Source organism: Pristiophorus japonicus, chromosome 4 (assembly GCF_044704955.1).
Source record: "Pristiophorus japonicus isolate sPriJap1 chromosome 4, sPriJap1.hap1, whole genome shotgun sequence".
Classification (NCBI taxonomy): Eukaryota; Metazoa; Chordata; class Chondrichthyes; family Pristiophoridae; genus Pristiophorus; species Pristiophorus japonicus.
The window spans coordinates 214,104,208-214,124,351 of record NC_091980.1 but is presented as its reverse complement, the minus strand read 5'-3'; the positions used below and the strand labels follow the sequence as shown (position 1 = coordinate 214,124,351).

General features: G+C 41.4%; 1 protein-coding gene across 2 annotated transcripts in view; it reads right to left on the bottom strand.

Annotated features, from left to right (window-relative positions):
- Positions 1-223: 223 nt before the first annotated feature.
- srp54 (signal recognition particle 54) overlaps positions 224-20,144 on the bottom strand; it is a 32,227-nt gene continuing 12,306 nt past the window's right edge. For both annotated transcript variants that reach the window (XM_070879072.1, XM_070879073.1), the window contains exons 11-17: positions 16,744-16,844; positions 16,575-16,661; positions 16,422-16,495; positions 15,989-16,097; positions 10,365-10,535; positions 9,979-10,074; positions 224-593 (exon numbers count right to left, since the gene is read on the bottom strand). In XM_070879072.1, the coding sequence (XP_070735173.1) occupies positions 502-593; positions 9,979-10,074; positions 10,365-10,535; positions 15,989-16,097; positions 16,422-16,495; positions 16,575-16,661; positions 16,744-16,844 (730 nt within the window). In that variant the 3' untranslated portion in view covers positions 224-501. The remainder of the gene's footprint in view (positions 594-9,978; positions 10,075-10,364; positions 10,536-15,988; positions 16,098-16,421; positions 16,496-16,574; positions 16,662-16,743; positions 16,845-20,144) is intronic.

Here is a 20,144-nt window from a genome sequence, read left to right as displayed (position 1 = left end):
AAAGAATTCACACAATTGTTTTGTAAGAAGCAAATTCATTTATGAAAAACTTCATTGTTTTTGAACAAAGTACTGCATTTACAAATTATACATTGTTTGCTTACCTGTGCAAACAATTTTCTTTCAGAAGTAAATTAATGTAATTCTACTTTTACATGATTAATTTAATTAAATGTTTTATATTTGTATTTTACAGCATAAAGTGAGAAACATACTTGGAAAATATTGGCTAACGGAATATATTTTATTTCACCCAATATTAAGTGAGCACTCCACTCAATGAAACTTTAGCAGTTACATTAAACAATTGTCCAATTTTTTTTCTATTCAACATATCCAAAAAGAATACAATGAAAGCAATCATGTACCAATGTTATTCAATAATTTTGAAAGGTTTAAAAACTCTACCACTTCCTCCCTACCCCTCCCCCCCACAAAAAAGGAAAAAAATGGATATTCTCATCTTCCAAACTTGCCAACAGTTTATTTAAGGCATTTGCTTCAAAGGTTGTTAAATCCCATCATGCCTTTCATGTTTCCAGCAGCACCTTGCTGAAACTGTCTCATCATAGTCTGTAGACCAGCCATACCACCTACAGTGGAGGGAAAAGAACAATTAGTCCTACAAAAAAGAAATCATAATGTATTTGAAATTGCACTGATAGATCTCCTGAAGCACTACTCACCAAGCCCAACAACTCATCAGCATTGGAGGTGGCTCTGGGCAGGGGTCTCAGAATCTAGCAATATTCTGAGGGGGGACTTAACAGGATTCTAGGAACTGGAAAGGGAGGTTTATGGATGCGGAGGTTTGGGATCCAAAAGTACTGGGGAGAAAGATGTCAGGCTTTGGTAGCAATGGGAAAAATTCTTGGCTCAGGGAGAAATTGAAATGAAATTTAACAGCTTGTAAGCAATAAGAGATCTTGGGATCTTGAGGTGGGGGGGGGGGGGCAAACACTTGTCTGGGGAATGGGTCGAGAAAGACTCAGGAGGGAGTTTTGAAGCATTGGGGTGGGGGGGGGGGGAAAAGAGAAATAGAGAGAGAATTTTGGGGTTCTGCAAGTATAGAAGAGGGGTGGGGGGTGGGTAGGGGAGCCTTGGTTCCGAGGTGAATGGGACCCTAACTGGCAGAGGCCCCTTTCAAACCATCAAGCCACAACCATTCACATGTTCCCACCAGCTAGCATCCTCCCCAGATCTGTCCACAGCCCTTTTAATTTTTTTCCCCTCATAGAAACATAGAAATTTAGGTGCAGGAGCAGTCCATTCGGCCCTTCGAGCCTGCACCGCCATTCAGTAAAATCATGGCTGATCATTCAACCTCAGTACCCCTTTCCTGCTTTCTCTCCATAACCCCTTGATCCCTTTGACCGTAAGGGCCATATCTAACTCCCTTTTGAATATATCAAATGAACAGGCCTCAACAACTTTCTGCGGTAGAGAATTCCACAGGTTAACCACTCAGTGAAGAAGTTTCTCCTCATCTCGGTCCTAAATGGCTTAACCCTTATTCTTAGACTGTGACCCCTGGTTCTGGAACTCCCCAGCAAAGGGAACATTCTTCCTGCCTCTAACCTGTAGAATCCCATCAGAATTTTCTGTTTCTAGGAGATCCCCTCATTCTTCTAAACTCCAGTTGATCCAGTCTCTCCTCATAGGTCAGTCCTGCCATCCCAGGGATCAATCTGGTGAACCTTCGCTGTACTCCCTCAATAGCAACGTCCTTCCTCAGATTAGGGGACCAAAACTGAACACAATATTCCAGGTGTGGCCTCATCAAGGCCCTGTACAACTGCAGTAAGACCTCCCGACTCCATAACGAGAGGATTTGAGTATAGAAGGCCAACATGCCATTTGCCTTCTTCACCACCTGCTGTACCTGCATGCCAAACTTCAATGACTGATGTACCATGACACCCAGATCTCGTTGCACCTCCCCTTTTTCTAATCTGTCACCATTCAGATAATATTCCGCCTTCCTGTTTTTGCCACCAAAGTGGATAACTTCACATTTATCCACATTATACTGCATCTGCCATGCATTTGCCCACTCACCTAACCTGTCCAAGTCACCCTGCAGCGTCTTAGCATCCTCCTCACAGCTCACATCACCAACCAGCTTAGTGTCATCTGCAAACTTGGAGATATTACACTCAATTCCTTCATCTAAATCATTGATGTATATTGTAATAGCTGGGGTCCCAGCACTGAACCGTGCGGCACCCCACTGGTCACTGCCTGCCATTCTGAAAAGGACCTTGTTTATTCCAACTCTCTGCCAACCAGTTTTCTATCCACGTCAATACATTACCCCACATACCATGTGCTTTAATTTTGCACACTAATCTCTTGTGTGGGACCTTGTCAAAAGCCTTTTGAAAGTCCAAATACACCACATCCATTGGTTCTCCCTTGTCCACTCTACTAGTTACAGCCTCAAAAAATTCTAGAAGATTTGTCAAGCATGATTTCCCTTTCATAAATCGATGCTGACTTGGACAGATCCTGTCACCGCTTTCCAAATGCGAAGCTATTTCACCTTTAATGATTCCAACATTTTCCCCCAACACCGATGTCAGGCTAACCAGTCTATAATTCACCGTTTTCTCTCTCCCTCCTTTTTTTTTTTTAAAAAGTAGTGTTATATTAGCTACCCTCCAGTCCATAGGAACTGATCCAGAGTCAACAGAATGTTGGAAAATGATCACCAATGCATCCACTGGTTCTAGGGCCACTTTCTTAAGTACTCTGAGATGCAGCCTCAGGCCCTGGGAATTTATCGGCCTTCAATCCCATGAATTTCACTAACACAATTTCCTGATTAATAAGGATTTCCTTCAGTTCCTTCTTTTTGCTAGACCCTCGAACCCCTAGTATTTCCAGGTGGTTATTTGTGTCTTCCTTAGTGAAGACAGATCCAAAGTATTTGTTCAATTGGTCTGCCACTTTGTTCCCCATTATAAATTCATCTGATTGTCTGCAAATGACCTACGTTGGTCTTCACTAATCCTTTTCTCTTCACATATCTAATAGAAGCTTTTGCAGTCAGTTTTTATGTTCCCTGCAAGCTTCCTCATACTTTATTTTCCCCCTCCTAATTAGACCCTTTGTCCTCCTCTGCTGAATTATAAATTACTCCCAGTCCTCAGGTTTGCTGCTTTTTCTCACCAATTTATATGCCTCTTCCTTGGATTTAACACTATCCCTAATTTCCCTTGTTAGCCACCTTCCCCTTTTTATTTTTACTCCAGACAGGGATGTACAATTGTTGAAGTTCATCCATGTAATCTACAAATATCTGCCATTGCCTATCCACTGTCAACCCTTTAAGTATCATTTGCCAGTCTATCCTAGCCAATTCACGTCTCATACTATCGAAGTTACCTTTCCTTAAGTTCAGGACCTTAGTCTCTGAATTAACGCGGTCACTCTCCATCTTAATAAAGAATTCTACCATATTATGGTCACTCTTCCTCAGGGGACCTTGCACAACAAGATTGCTAATTATTCCTCTCTCCTTACACAACACCCAATCTAGGATGGCCAGCTCTCTAGTTGGCTCCTCGACATACTGGTCTCGAAAGCCATCCCTAATACACTTCAGGAAATCCTCCTCCACCTCATTGCTACCAACTTGGTTAGCCCAGTCTGTAGATTAAAGTCACCCATGATAACTGCTGTACCTTTATTGCACGCATCCCTAATTTCTTGTTTGATGCCGTCCCCAACCTCACTACTACTACTGTTTGGTGGTCTGTACACAACTCCCACTAGCGTTTTCTGCCCTTTGGTATTCCGCAGCTCCACCCATACAGATTCCACATCATCCAAGCTAATGTCCTTTCTTACTATTGCGTTAATTTCCTCTTTCACCAGCAACGCTACCCCACCTCCTTTTCCTTTCTGTCTATCCTTCCTGAATGTTGAATACCCCTGGATGTTGAGTTCCCAGCCTTGGTCACCCTGGAACCATGTCTCTGTAATCCCAATTATATCATATTCATTAATAGCTGCCTGCGCAGTTAATTCATCCACCTTATTACAAATTCTCCTCGCATTGAGGCACAGAGCCTTCAGGCATGTCTTTTTGTCCCTTTGTCCCTTTGTCCCTTTCGAATTTTGCTGTAATGTGGCCCTTTTTGATTTTTGCCTTGGGTTTCTCTGCCCTCTACTTTTACTATTGCCTTTCTATCTTTTGCTTCTGCCCCCATTTTATTTCCCTCTGTCTCCCTGCATACCTTCTACCACCCCACTGTCAGCCAATTCGTGCCCGATTTGTCACACTGCTGCCATCCAGCATTGGATGAACAGAAATGTCCTCCAATACTGGGAAGACCAAAACCAGTACCTTCAGTCCCTGCCACTAACACCGTTCCTTAGCCACCGACTCCATCACTCTCCCTGGCTGCTGTCGGGGCCGAACCAGACTTGTTCACCACCTGGCGCCCTATTTGACCCCGAGCTGAATTTCGAAACCCATATCCTCTCCATTACCAAGATCACCGACTACCATCTCCATAACATTGCCCGTTTCCATCCCTGCTGCAGCTCATCTGTTGCTGGAACCCTCATTCATGCTTTTGTTACCTCTAGACTTGACTAGTCCAATGCTCTCTTGGCCAGCTGGCCTCCCAACTTGGACCCTCCATTAACTTGAGTTCATCTAAAACTCTGCTGTCTATATCCAAACTTGCACCAAGTCCCGTTTACCCATCACCCAGTGCACGCTGACCTACATGAACCCCCTGATCCGGCAATGCCTTGACATTAAAATTCTCATCCTGATTTTAAATTCCCTCTATGGCCTCACCCCTCACCATCTTTGCAACCTCCTCCAGCTCTACACCCCTCCGAGATCCCTGTGCTCCTCCAATTCTGGCTTCTTTTACATTCCAGTTTTTTTTTTTTTTTAAATCGCTCTGTCAATGGCAGCCTTGGCTTCAGCTGCCTCGGCTCCAAGCTTTGGAATACCTTTCCTAAACCTCTCCGCCTCTACCTCTCTCCAAGATGCTCCTTCAAACGTACCTGTCCCAAGATCTTCTCATGTGACTCCTATCATATTTTGTTTGATAACAATCTGGTGAAGCACTTTGGGATGTTTTACTACATTAAAGGCACGATATAAATTCAGGTTGTTGTCGATGTCGTGCCTTAAAGCATTTGTGTGTCAATTTTCTACTTAAAATAATAGGGGGCAGGAGGGAAAGAGAAGATCACAGGCTGAGGATGCATCATTTCCTGATATGCACACCCAACACAGGAGGTTTAGTGTCCTATGAGTGAGTTTGCCAACTTACACAGTCCACCTGAATGCAGCTTCTAAGTTTTTAAATATAAAAAAAAAATCCCCAAGTCTCAAAAATGGGTATGGGGAGTTTAAAATATATAAATTCAATCTTCAATGAAAATAGACAAATGACTAAAAAGAAAAATTAATTCAGTGACAGGCAAAGGAAAAAGGAGAAGCAGCAGAAAAGGAGGGAGAGAGAGCGAGCGAGAAAAACAGCATTTTTCAGAAATTCAACTATAGATATTTATAAGGAATTTCAACATTAGATCTTCACATGAAAAGACAAAAAAAAGTGATAGCAGAAAGTGAAGTTGATACAGAGAAGAGTGTGCATACACACACACGATTGTTCAATTATGTGTCATTTTATGTTCCAAGACCGACCTGCGACTTTCACGCCCTCAGGATGTCCCAAAGCACTTTACAGCCAATGGAATACTGTTGTATATGGGAAACATCAATGTGATAATGACCAGATAATCTGTTTGTGATGTTGCTGTACAAAATCAGCATTGGCAGTCCCTCGAAATCGAGGGAGACTGCATTCCACTCAGAGTTTTCAGGTGACTGTACAGTCCGTCACAGATGGGACAGACAGTCATTGAAGGAAAGGGTGGGTGGGAAGTCTGGTTTGCCACACTTCTTCCCCTGCCTGCGCTTGTTTTCTGCGTGCTCTCAGCAACGAGACTAGAGGTACTCAGCACTCTCCCTGATGATCTTCCTCCACTTAAGGCGGACTTGGGCCAGGGATTCCCAGGTGCCGGTGGGGATGTTGCACTTTATCAAGGAGCCTTTGAAGGTGTCCTTGAAACATTTCCTCTGCCCACCCGGGGCTCGCTTGCCATGTAGGAGTTCCAAATAAAGTGCTTACTTTGGGAGTCTCGTGTTGGGCATGCAGATGTGGCCCACCCAACGGAGCCGGTCGAGTGTAGTCAGTGCTTCGATGCTGGGGGTGTTGGCCTGATCGAGAACACTGACGTTAGTGAGTTTATCCTCCCAGTGGATTTGCAGGATCTTGCGGAGGCAGCCTTGGTGGTAATTCTCCAGTGCTTTGAGATGTCTGCTGTATATGGTCCACGTCTCTGAGCCATGTCACGAATGCCCTGTAGACCATAACCTTAGTGCCAAATTTGAGGTCCTGGTCTTCGAACACACTCTTGGGTTTTGATGACTGGGGGCAGTGCTGTATGGCAGGGTCAGGTTGGTGGAGGACCTTTGTCTTACGGATGTTGTATGAATGAATGAATAAAATATCGGCCAGGGCACTGGGGATAACTCGTCTTCGAAACAGTGCAGTGCCATGGGATCTTTTACGGCCACCTGGGAGAACAGACGGGGCCTCGGTTTAACGTCTTATCGAAAAGAAGGTACCTCTGAGTGCAGCACACCCTCAGTACTCTGGAGTGGGACTTGAACCCTATACCTTCTGACTCAGGCGAGAGTGCTACCAACTGAGTCATGCCTGATCGATGGTGTTGTTGACAGCAAGTTGGACAATATGGTTTTCTCTCTCTCTGCTTGTGTCATTTTCTTCTTTCCTTTTGGATGGGAGTTGGTGGGTGGTACAATATGATGTGGCATGGAAATGAGTGACATAGGACTGCAGGCTGCACTTTGGGGGGGGGGGGGGGGTGGTTGTGGGGCATGTGGCTTATAGCACCTCCCTTCCCATCTCCTACCCCCCCTACCCAAATCATATCATGTGCTCTCTCCTACCACCATTGTATCCCCTTCATCTTCCCACAACCCATTCCCTTTCCTACCATCCCCTCATCCTCAGCCCACTTCTTCCTCTGAACTAACTCAACCATCTATTGTTTCCTCTTTTCTGCTATCACTTTCCTCGCCCTTAAACCCTCCATCCATTCCACTCACCGCCACCCCCCCATAAACTTTCTTCCAAGGGCAGGTGATGAGAAACAAGAATCTCTCCCTCTCTGCCTTCCCCTGCCCCCTCCACCACCCATGCCTCACAGTTTCACACTCTTCACTTCCAACCCGGTTTTCCTCAGAAGCCTCATTTGCTTCAAACATTCAAGAAATCAATTAGAATGAGGAAAAAGAACATAAGAAATAGGAGGAGTAGACCACCTGGTCCCTCGAGCCTGCTCTGCCATTTAATAAGATCATGGCTGATCTGATCATGGACATGGCTCCACTTCCCTGCTCGCGCCGCATAACCTTTGACTCCCTTATCTCACAAAAATCTGTCTATCTCCGCCTTAAAATATATTCAATGGCCCAGCCTCCCCAGCTCTCTGGGGCAGAGAATTCCATAGATTTACAACCAGAAGAAATTTCTCCTCATCAGTTTTAATGGGCAGCCCCTTATTCTAAGACTATGTCCCCTAGTTTTAGTTTCCCCTATGAGTGGAAATATCCTCTCTGCATCCACCTTGTCGAGCCCCCTCATTATCTTATAAGTTTCAATAAGATCACCTCTCATTCTTCTGAACTCCAATGTGTATAGGCCCAACCTATCTTCATAAGTCAAACCCATCATCTCCAGAATCAATTTAGTGAACCTTCTCTGAACAGCCTCCAATGCAAGTATATCCTTCCTTAAATAGAGACCAAAACTGTACGCAGTATTCCAGATGTGGCCTCACCAATACTCTACAGTTGTAGCAGGACTTCTCTGCTTTTATACTCTATCCCTCTTGCAATAAAGGCCAACATTCCATTTGCCTTCCTGATTACTTGCTGTACCTGCATACTAACTTTGTGTTTAATGCACAAAAACCCCCAGGTCCCTCTGTACTGCAGCACTTTGCAATTTTTCTCCATTTAAAATTATAATTCACTATTATTTCTGCCAAAGTGAATAACCTCACATTTTCCCACATTATACTCCATCAGCCAAATTTTTGCCCACTCACTTAGCCTGTCTATATCCTTTCCAGATTTTCTGTGTCCTCCTCACAATTTGCTTTCCCACCCATCTTTGTATAAACAGCAAACTTGGCTACATTACATTTGGTCTCTTCATCCAAGTCATTAATATAGATTGTAAATAGTGGAGGACCCAGCACGGGTCCCTGCGGCACCCCACCAGATACTGTTTGCCAACCAGAAAGTGACCCATTTATCCCAACTCTCTGTTTTCTGTTAATTAGCGAATCCTCTATCCATGCCAATTTATTACCTTCATCGTGTGCAGTAACCTTTTATGTGGCACCTTATCAAATGCTGTCTGGAAATCCAAATACACCACATCCACTGGTTCCCCGTTATCCACCCTGCTCGTTACATCCTCAAAGAAATCCAGCAAATTTGTCAAACATGATTTCCCTTTCATAAAACCATGCTGACTCTGCTTGATTGAATTATGCTTTTCCAAATGTCCTGTTACTGCTTCCTTAATAATGGACTTCAGCATTTTCCCAATGACAGATGTTAAGCTAACTGGACTATAGTTTCATGCTTTTTGTCTGCCTTTTAAAAAAAAAAAATAGGGGCATTATATATGCAGTTTTCCAATACGCTGGGACCGCCCCAGACTCCAGGGAGTTTTGGTAGATTACAACCAATGCATCCACTTCTTTTAAGACCCTAGGATGTAAGCCAAGAGTCAAGGGGACTTGTCCGCCTTTAGTCCCATTACTTTACCGAGTACTACTTCTTCATTAGTGATTGTATTAAGTTCCTCCCTCCCTCCCTATTGCCCCTTGATTATCCACTATTGGGATGTTTTTAGTGTCTTCTACCGTGGGTTACAAAATATTTGTTCAATGTCTGCCATTTCCCTGTTCTCCATTATTAATTCCCCAGTCTCATCCTCTAGGGAACCAACATTTACTTTAGCCACTCTTCCTTTTTATGTACCTGTAGAAACTCTATCTGTTTTTATATTTCGTGCTGTTTCCCCCGCTGTCTCTTTGGTATTAGAAATTATAATCTCATGAGCGTAAGCAATCAGTACTGACCTTTCCTAATGGTCAACAAAACACAGGTGTGATAAACAAACAAACAGTCAACTTCATTATTCAAGTTTTTCTGAAAACTGATGTAACATGGAGTGGAAAAAACCTCTCCCCTCTCTAACCCATTTTCTCTCCTCAGCTGAATACATTTTCTAAACTTATAGAATACAAAATAAAAAGCTCCAATTGTGTAATCAGAACGCTTTTCATGCAGAGCCTTTTTTTTTTAAATTTTACCTCAATAAGACTTTTGAAATTTGTAGTTTCAAAATTAGTTCAAGATAATTGGGGCAGAAAGTGTTATAAGCTAAACAAAACATGTCCATCAGTACAGCTGATGTATCCTGTGAAGTTAGTTATGTCCCAGTTCTTGGTGAAAAAAGTCTGGGCTTGGAGTTAATGTGAAGAAGCCGAGGCCTTCAAATAAAGCTTGAATAAAAGGCAGCAAATAAAAAAAGACAAGATAGTACAACGGATAAATTAATCATTTATGAAATATATAATTCTGAATTTAATTATGTAAACCATTATTTTGGACAATTGAAATTTGTTGAGGGAAAAAAAAAGTTTGAGAACACCCAGTAGCAAGATTGCAATCACTGATTGTTTACATAAGCAAAACCTATTATATAGGTGGAGACAGGTATTTCTAATTAGGAAAAAGTTGACTAAGTGTGACAGAAATTGACAACACATGTCAAGTTGTGTAAACATGAAGTGTGCACAAACACAAGATTTTTAATACATGACCGAGATACTTGCCCATATGATGAAGAACTCTTGGATCCATCATTTTAGCCATCTGCTGGTTGAGTTTGGCCATCTGAGATGGGTTGACATTTTTGGACATATCACCACCTGCACAGTAACCAAAAATTGTATTTTAATATAATGCAAAAAGGGAGTGTATTTGAAATGTCAAATTTATAGTCAAAACTAAAAAAAAGTTACAAATACCAACAGTTTTTAAAAAAATGGTCTTGAACCCACTGGCTACAATCTTTGCAATATTTAGTACACAACGCTTTTGATTGCACTTTGTGCCTTTAGCAGTGGATGTAACATAGGGTTAAGAATGTTAGTGGTTATTTTGTTGATGTCACGATACAGGAAACACCGATCATGCCATTCTAGAATTCAGTGTGTACCTTTGAAAAGACCTTTGATTCCTCCCATCTTTTTCACCATTTGAGCAAACTTTGTATATTGTGTCAGAAGCTCCTGTACGTCTCTGGTTGTAACACCGGCTCCTCGAGCCACTCTTTGGATCCTTCCTGGCTGTTTACTGAAGAGCTTAGCACCATCTTTATTGTCCAGTTCTAAGAAAAAGTTTCAATATAAATGATTAATCTACCTAAATACATAGGTTTATTGGATTCTCAGCTGATGTGAACGCACTAATAGACAACTACAAAAAGAAATCAGAAAGACTAATGTTTGGCTTTATCTCAAAAGGGACTGGAATACAAAAAGGGAGGAAATGGTGCTTCATTTGTGTAGGGCATTGGTCAGACCCATCAGAGTTCTGGGTACCGCATCTCAAGAAGGATATACCGACATCGGTGGGGGTGCAGTGCAGATTCACCAGAATGATGCAGCCGGGGGGGGGGGGGGGGCGGGTTTAATGATGAGGATAAGTTACATAGATTTTAAGGGAATCAAGAGATATAGGGATAGTATAGGAAAGGAGTCGAGGTAGAAGATCAGCCATGATCTTATTGAATCACAGAGCAGGCTTGAGGGGCCGAATGGCCTACTCCTAATTCTTATGTGGCTCATTTTTCCTTCAGTATAGAAGATTGAGTGGTGATTTAATAGGGGTGTTTAAAATGATAAATGGATTAGACAGGGTAGATAGACAATCTATTGCCTCTGGTGGGGGAATTCCTGAACAAGAGAGCATAATCTTAAAATTAGAGCCAGGCCATTTTGGAGTGCAATCAGGGAGCACTTCTTCCCACAAAGGGTAGTAGAAACCTGGCATTTTCCCCAAAAGACTGGATAGGAACAAGAGAAGCCCATTCAGCCTCTCAAGCCTGTTCCCCATTCAATTAGATCATGGCTGATCTGTAGATTCTGTAACCCTTGCCGAACAAAAATTCATCAATCTCAGATTTTAAAATTTCAATTGAATGATCCTCAACAGCTTTTTTTTTGGGGGGGGGGGGGGGGAAACGTGGCAGGGAAAAAAAAAGAGGAAAGATATTTCCAGATTCCCACTACCCGTTGTGTGAAGTTTTTGTTTACAACATCCCTAAACAGTCCAGCTCGAATTTTAAGATTATGCCCCCTAGTTCTGGACTCCCCCACCATAGGAAATAGTTTCTCTCTATCAAATCCTTTAATCATCTTAAACACGTCAATTAGATCACCCCCTAATCTTCTATATCCAAGGGAATACAAGCCTGGTCTATGCAACATGTCCTGATAATTTAACCCTTTTAGCCCAGTAGCATTCTGTTGAATCTGTACAGTACCCCCTCTAAAGTATATCCTTGCTGAGTTGAGGCGCCCAGAACTGAATGCAGCACTTCAGATGGGGTCAAACCAGAGTTCTGTACAGCTGGAAAATAACTTCCACCCTTTTGTATTCCAGCCATCTTAAGATAAGGCCAACAGCCATTAGCATTTTTAATTTATATTTTATACCTGTATATTTAGTGATTTCTATACTTGGACTCCTAAATCACACTGCTCATCCACAGTTCCTACCTTCTCCCCATTTAGAAAATACTTCAATCTATCTTTTTCTTCAGAATGTCTATTGACATCACTGCGTCAGCCAATGAGTTGCTGGCGAGGCGGGACTTGAAGCAAACAATCTATTTCACAGCAAATAAAGTTTAAAGTTTAATTACTCAGCAAAGAGCATCTATTTACTATAGCAGTCCAGAGAGTCGACTGAAAAAAAGTCTTTCGGAATTAGAGGAAACAGAACACAACCGAAATTGTGGCAAAGGGTGATTTTTCCAACAAAAGACAGAGCGGAGGATAGTTACATACAAATAATGTGCATAAAATTAACCCCAATCACTTGCAGCAGTGCAGTCTCTAGGCGTGATTGACAGGGAAACTACTGAATCATCTCAATTCTGGCCAATAGTGGTCCAAAGTGGAAGAGCTCACCTCTTTCCCACATTGAACTACATCCGCCACAGTTTTGCCCATTTCCTTTAATGTCACTTGGCAACTGTCTGCTCCCACCTGCATTATTTACTGTGCCACCTAACTTAGTATCATCAGCAAACTTAGATATATGGTTCCCTATTCCTTCATCCAAGTTATTTATAAATACATGTGAAAAGCTGAGGCCCCAGTACAGATCCCTGGGAGACAACTCTCGTCACATCCTGCCAATTACCCCACTCTGAATCCGATCTCTAAACAAATTCCCTATCCAAGCCAATAGGTTGCTTCCAATTCCATGCGCTCTCATTTTTGTTAACAGTCTCTCATGTGGAAAAATTGGAAGCCAAGTTGATGACATTTTCTAGTTTGGGGCGAGAGCAGGAAGTGACACCAATAGTACTGGAAAAAGGTGCGGGAGGGGACCTCAGTAGGCCTGAAACTAAGAATGTCCCATGTATCCCACGAAAAGGCAGGCATAGCTAGGATCCATATGGGTTCCCATAGCGACACATTTTATTTTGGAGTGAGTGAGTGGAGTCAAAGTTGTTGTTCAATGTAACAAGAAGTTCAGCCAGATGGAAGGGGAGGAGGGTGGTGGAGGATGGTGACTTCTGGAAGTCCATATAAACTCTTACCTACAATGTTAGTTACCTCCCCAAAAATGCTATAGGTTCGTTAGACACAACTTACCCATTACAAATCCATGCTGGCTCACTCTGTCCCTCATAATAAATTTGAGACTTCCCCACAACTGACATTAGACCAATAGGCCTATAGTTCCATAGTTTATTTCTCCTACCCTTCTTAAAATAATGGAGTGACACTGGCAGTTTTTCCAATCAAAGGGGACTATTCCTGAAGAGTGTGTGTTTTGGGAGGTCATGACTAATGCATCAACTATTTCCTCACCTACTTCTTTCTGGTGGAAACCCTCAGATCCTGGAGATTTGCCAATCTTTTATAAAATTTCTCCATTACCATTTTTTTTTTTTTAAATCATCCTCCTCCTCACATTGAACAACTTCTTTGACTCCACTCACTTCCAATCTCTATTTCTGGGGATAGGCTATCAACCAATATCTACTACAAGTCCACCAACTCCCAGCTACCATGCTTACACTTTCCTCTCCCCACCACTTCCTGCTAGGATTCTTTCATTCTCTCAGTTTCTCCATCTCATATTATTCCAACAATACCACCTTCCACTCCAGATGTCTTCCTTTTTCCTCAACTGAGGATTCCCCTCCACTGTGGAGGACAGGGCCCTCAACCATATCCATCCCATCTCCTGTACTTCAGCCCTCACCCCTTCCCTTTATTCCACCCCACCAGCCCCCAGATTCAATTGATCATCCACCCCATTTCCGCCACCTCCAGCACGATGCCACAACCAAACACATCTTCCCCCTCCCAGCATTCTAAAAAGAGACCTTTCCCTCCACAACGCCCTAGCCACTTTTGCATCATCCCCAATACCAGATGCCCTTCCCATGTAAGTGCAGGAGATGCAACATCTGTCCATTTACCTTCTCACTTCCCACCGTCCAGGTGAAATAGTGATTTACTTGTACTTCTTTCAATTTAATAAGCTGTATTCATTGCTCACAATGTGGTCTCCTTTACACTGAGGCCACCAAACGCAGATTAGATGACCACTTTGCCAAACACCTCCGTTCAGTCCGGTTGCTTACCATTTTAATTCTCCACCCCACTCCAACCTCTGTCCTTGGCCTCCTCATTGTTGAGTTTCATTGGAACAGAAGCTCGAGAAACAGCATCTTGTCTTTCAATTAGGCGCTTTACAGCTTTCCAGACTCAAAACAGAGTTCAATAACTTCACATTGTAACCACTGCTCCCATTTTTACGGACAAAATCAGAGTCCTGAAATGGTACTTCGGTTATGGTTTCCACAGGTGCTGCCTGACCTGCTGAGCATTTCCAGCATTATCTATGTTTATTTAGCAAGTCTACCATTTCCTGATTTCCAATATCACCAGTGTCTGTCATTATGCAGCCCACATCACTCTTTGCCACCCTCTTTCTCTTAATATATTTGTAAAAATTGTGTTTTCCTAGATATCCCTCAACCTTTTTGCAGCTCTCATCACATTTTGTATTCCTTGGCTATTCTTTATATCTCTCTCAGTCCGTGAGATAGCTACTGTTCTTCGCCTTCGTACAAGCACTTTTAGTTTTATACCATCTCTCACCTCCCTTGTTGAACAAGGTTACTTAATTTCACACAGAGCTCTTGCCCTTTAGGGGAATGTACAGGTCCTGTACCAAATAATTTGTTGAATACCTCCCACTGTTCATGCTAGGTCAATTGAAGCTTTCAAGACCCAGATTGATAGATTGTGTGTTAAGTTTTGATACCCTTACCTATGGGTCAAAGGCAGGTAAATAGAGTTGAGGCACAGATCAGCCATGATCTAATTAAATAGTGGAACAGGCTAGAGGGGGTGAATTGTCTATCAATGTTCCCTGTACGTTGCGCTTTGTGTCAGAGGATTGTGGGTTCAAGTCCCACTCCAGGCACTTCAGCACCTAAATCTGGGCCGGCATGCCAGTGCAGCGCTGAGGGAGTTGGAGGTGCTGTCTTTCGGATGAGGCATTAAACCGAGGCCCCGTCTGCTCTCAAGTGGAAGTAAAATATCCCATGGCACTATTTCGAAGAAGAGCAGGGGAGTTATCCCCAGTGTCCTGGTCAATATTTATCCCTCAATCAACGTAACAAAAACAGATTATCTGGCCATTATCACATTGCTGTTTGTGGGAGCTTGCTTGTGCGCAAATTGGCTGCCGCATTTCCTCCATTACAACAGTGACGATACTTCAAACGTACATCATTGGCTGTAAAGCGCTTGGAGATGTCCGGTGGTTGTGAAAGACGCTTTATAAATCCAAGTCTTTTTTTGTTCTATGCAACCTGTTTCTGTTTTCACGGTCTTTTGTAAATACTGCATGTGCGCAGAAATTTCATGTACAAGCTGGTGAGTGGCCTGCCCAGGACCTTTCCCATTACTACATGGCCGCGCAGCTTAGAGAGAACATTTCCGACTATGTCCACTTACTTCAGTACAGTTTATTATTTAAATATTAGCCTCCCCTTTTCCAGATACTTAGATTTTACATCCCCATTATTTTTTTTTTTTCCAACAAGATCAATTTCATTTTTATAATATAAAGTATTTCAAATAAAACTATCTATTGTAAAATAATATCCCAAGGAAAACAGTTGCTGAACCAAGGAGGAAGAAGAAGAAGAGGGTAATCAAAAGCTTGGTCAAGTTGATAGCCTGTAGATAATGTACCACAGTCACATTGGATGTCATTTGTGACTATGGCTTGGGCTGCTTGGTGCCACAAGAAGAGTGGAAGTTGGACTTGAAGGATTCAAACAGCAAGAGATGGATACGGAGCAAGATGACTACATGTGCAAGAACTTCAGCGAAGAAAAGGGATGTTGGAGAGCACAAGGGTGAGCAAAGGCAGAGAAAAGAGTTAAAAATAAATCAATTGGAAACTAACAGACCTCCAGTTTTTGTAAACATTTACAGCAACTACCATACAAGTTTTAATACACATGTGCAGTACAAACAACATTCAAAATATAGCTCTCAAAAAGCAGCACCAAAATACCTTGATCATTCATACTGTCCATTATGGTCATCAGTTTCTTTAGCCTCGCCATCGATTCTTGTTCGTTACCTTTGCTCATGAAGTCAGTTCCAAAGCCAGGGATCATACCCTTAAAGAAAAAGGCATAGTTGGTTTTAAACATGGGGAACAAATTGATTATGGAAAGGAATGTACTGGGCGGTTTCAACAAAAAAAAATTTAAAGTATTTAAGGACATTACCATTTGCAACAGACCCAAATGACAAAAGTAATATCAAGACAGGCGTGCAGTTACACGAGGCAATGCCATTATCAGTACAAAATGCATTCCAGATTTCTTGTAAATGTATTTGTGCATGAAGTTATCATTTAGCCCATCTTGAATGCTTATCGTTGTACAAGCCACTGATTTCACTTTACCTAGTTACAGTGTAGAAAATATTTTAAAACATACCATTATCTGACTGAAAGGCCCCATCTTCATAATGTTTTGAAATTGTTCATACATATCTCGCAGAGTGAATTGGCCTACAAAACAAATAGCAAGCTATTTAGATTTTTTTTGTTTTACATCCTCCTCTTCCCCCCATTTTAAGTTAATGCTTACCATGTTTAAGCTTGTCTATTAATTCTTCATTGTCATCCAATTTCAGCTCATTTACCTTGTCTATTAAACCTTCAATATCACCCATACCTGAAATACAGAAAAATTAAGTTTTAGTATATGCTACATTATTTACAAATATATAAACAGCATAAATTATTGGAAAACGTACCAAGAAGTTTGCTAATGAAGGGCTGTGTTTTGAATGGTTCAAAATCATCTATGTGTTCTCCAGTACCAATAAAAATTATTGGACTTTTGGTGGCAGCCACTCTGTAACAAAATATGAAACTTTAGCACATGCTGATGTAAACCCCCTCTCAGATGTCAATTAGACCATTTACATTTTGTCAACGAAACATTAGGTGAGATAATTAGACAATTTCCATTTGCTTTAAAATACAACTGTTATTTTTCTCAAAATCAACTAAAATTAGTATGAGGCAATAAATTTTGCTAAATGTTTGCTGTAGTTTACAACTGCAATCAGTACACTTTTTTTCCCCTTATACACACAGCTACTCAAAAAAACTCTCGAAGTTGGTCATTTAGAAAAATGGAGCAGAAACAGTTACAAGCTGAAGAAATATATTTCAGCAGTTCAGCTGACTGAACAGCACTAATGTAATTAGGCAAATTGCACATGCTCAGACTACACAACTCAAATTCAGCTCACAGCATCACAGCTCTGGGCAAAAATATCAAGTTCAAGCCCAGGATTTTGGGAAAGGCAGAGAACTTCAAGTAGAAAAAAAAACTTTACTGCAGGAGTTAAAAGATAAAAGGCAATTCAATTGATATTTAAAATATGTTGATGCAAAATGTTTCTTTTTGAATTTATGATTTTTGTTCAACCATTATTTTGGACATTAGCTCAGTTACCGAGAAAAAAATGACAGCTGCATTTTGAATGATTAGTGAGGGGAAAAAGCCACCTGCCTTCCAAATGTGCAGATACAAGGTGACAAATTTGCATATGCAATTATAAATACGAACACAGGATTTCATAATGCAAAAACATTGACACAAAAGTATGACGAAGTGGAACAGAAAGTTAATGTTTTGTAAACCAGATGTGGGTGCCTTTACAAGAATTTAAAATAAGAGATACAAAATCAAAGCATTATATAAAAAAAATGAAAGGACATAGAAACATAGAAAATAGGTGCAGGATCAGGCCATTCGAGCCTGCACCACCATTCAATAAGATAATGGCTGATCATGCAATCTCAGTACCCCACCCCAGCCTTCTCTCCATACCCCCTGATCTATTTAGCTGTAAGGGCAACATCTAACTCCCTTTTGAATATGTCCAATGAACTGGACAACAACTTTCTGTGGCAGAGAATTCCACAGGTTCACAACTCTCTGGATGAAAAAGTTTCTCCTCATCTCAGTCCTATATCGGCCCCTTATCCTTAGACTGTGTCCCCTGGTTCTGGACTTCCCAAACATCAGGAACATTCTTCCTGCATCTAACCTGTCCAGTCCCGTCAGAATTTTATATGTTTCTATGAGATCCGATCTCATTCTAAATTCCAGTGAGTATAAGCCTAGCCGATCCAGTCTTTCCTCATATGTCAGTCCTGCCATCCCGGGAATCAGTCTGGTGAATCTTAACTGCACTCCCTCAATAGCAAGCACGTCCTTCCTCAGATTAGGAGACCAAAACTGCACACAATACTCAAGGTGTGGTCTCACCAAGGCCCTGTACAACTGCAGTAAGAGCTCCCTGCTCCTATACTCAAATCTCCTCGCTATGAAGGCCAGCATGCCATTTGCTTTCTTTACTGCCTGCTGTACCTGCATGCCTACCTTCAATGACTGATGTACCATGTCACCCAGGTCTCATGGCACCTCCCCTTGATTTTAAAATGAGGACTGATTTACATATACACATCTTGGTCCAATTATCCCCACCCTTCAATCATGCTTTATTTGAAGTCTACACTTGTTGATATCCCATGGTATTGCACCAGGGGAATCAAGACCTAGCATATTTTATAAACAATGCAACCTTAAAATACAAACCATCATTTGGTAGTTGAAGAGCAGGATTAATAGCCATGGCAGGAGAAAAGAAAATTCAACCTGCAGTTACCAACTAAAAAGTTCTTCATAAACATCATATTTAATGTTTAAAATTTACAAACTAAACATTTAAGAAATATACTTGCAAGTCCACACAACAGATGGATTAGTGCAGAAGCTTGATCACAAGATCAGCAAAAGGTACAAGCATTGCTAAAGTCTCTAAATTAACGCTGGGAAATTCTTTAAAGCACTATCTGGTAGCATTATATCGGGAAGCATCACAGAAAGCATTACAATTACAACTACCCATTGCTATTTCAACATGAAAACACCAAAAGGAGTGTTTACATAGCATTTTTGAAGGGAATGTGAAACCAAACTACCAATAATAGAATTATATAGAAATTACAACATGGAAACAAGTCATTCAGCCCAACCAGTCCGTGTTGGTGATTATCCGCCACACAAACATCAATCTTAATCCCACATGCCAGCCCCGTTCCCACATCAGTTAATCTTCAATCTATTCTTAAATGTTGACATGGTCTCTGCTTCAATCACTAGGTCTGTAATGCATTCAACAATCTCAATTATATTAAAAAAAGTTTCTCCTACTCTCTGCCCTAAATATTCAATCCTACATTTATGTACCCTGCTTCTAGACATCCCAATTACTAGAAATGTTCTGTTTATATCTACTCTGTCCTATTGTTTCACAATTTTAAAACACAGCAAACCAATCTATAATCTACTCTGTTCGAACAAAAGACCATCCAATTTTTTCCCCATCCTTCCTCATACCAGAGAGCATCCTAGTGAATCTGCACTGTACCCTCTTCTATTGCCTCAACATTCTTCCATAGGCCAAAACCGCACAGTATTCCAACTGAAGGTTTTATATAGATTCACATAACTCGACTTTTATATTCTATACTGACCATAAAACCCAGTGCTTCATTAGCTTTTTTTTTTTTAAAATGGCTTTATCCACCGAGGTGGTGCCTTCCTGAACCTTAAATCTGCTCTTTCATATCACCCAGCTGTCCTCCAAAGTATCATTATACTTTTTGTAATAAAAATTATTTAGCAACATTGAATTCCACCATCTTATCAATATCTCTTCTTTGTTTCCTTTGTTCTTTAGAATTAGTTACTGTGCCACTCATTTTAGTATCTGCAAATTTGGGCACCACTTGCTCTAGCCCAATATCCATAACATTGATATACACTGGGAATAGCAGTCCCAGAACAGAATCTTATTGGACAGATACCCACTTCCAACCACTATGAAAACCTGTCCAACTCCTACGGTTTTCTCCCTGCTAGCTAGTTTTTAAATCCAATTTGCTACGCATACCCTAATTCCATACCCCATACCCTATAACCTCTGTGTGGTACCTTGTCTGAGGCTTTCTGAATGTCCATGTACACCACATCCGCTGCATTTCCCAATCAACCATATTTGTCACATCAAAGAACTCAACAGGTTTGCTGAAATCTGTCGGCTGTTAACAATTATTTTTAGTCATTTAATTTTAT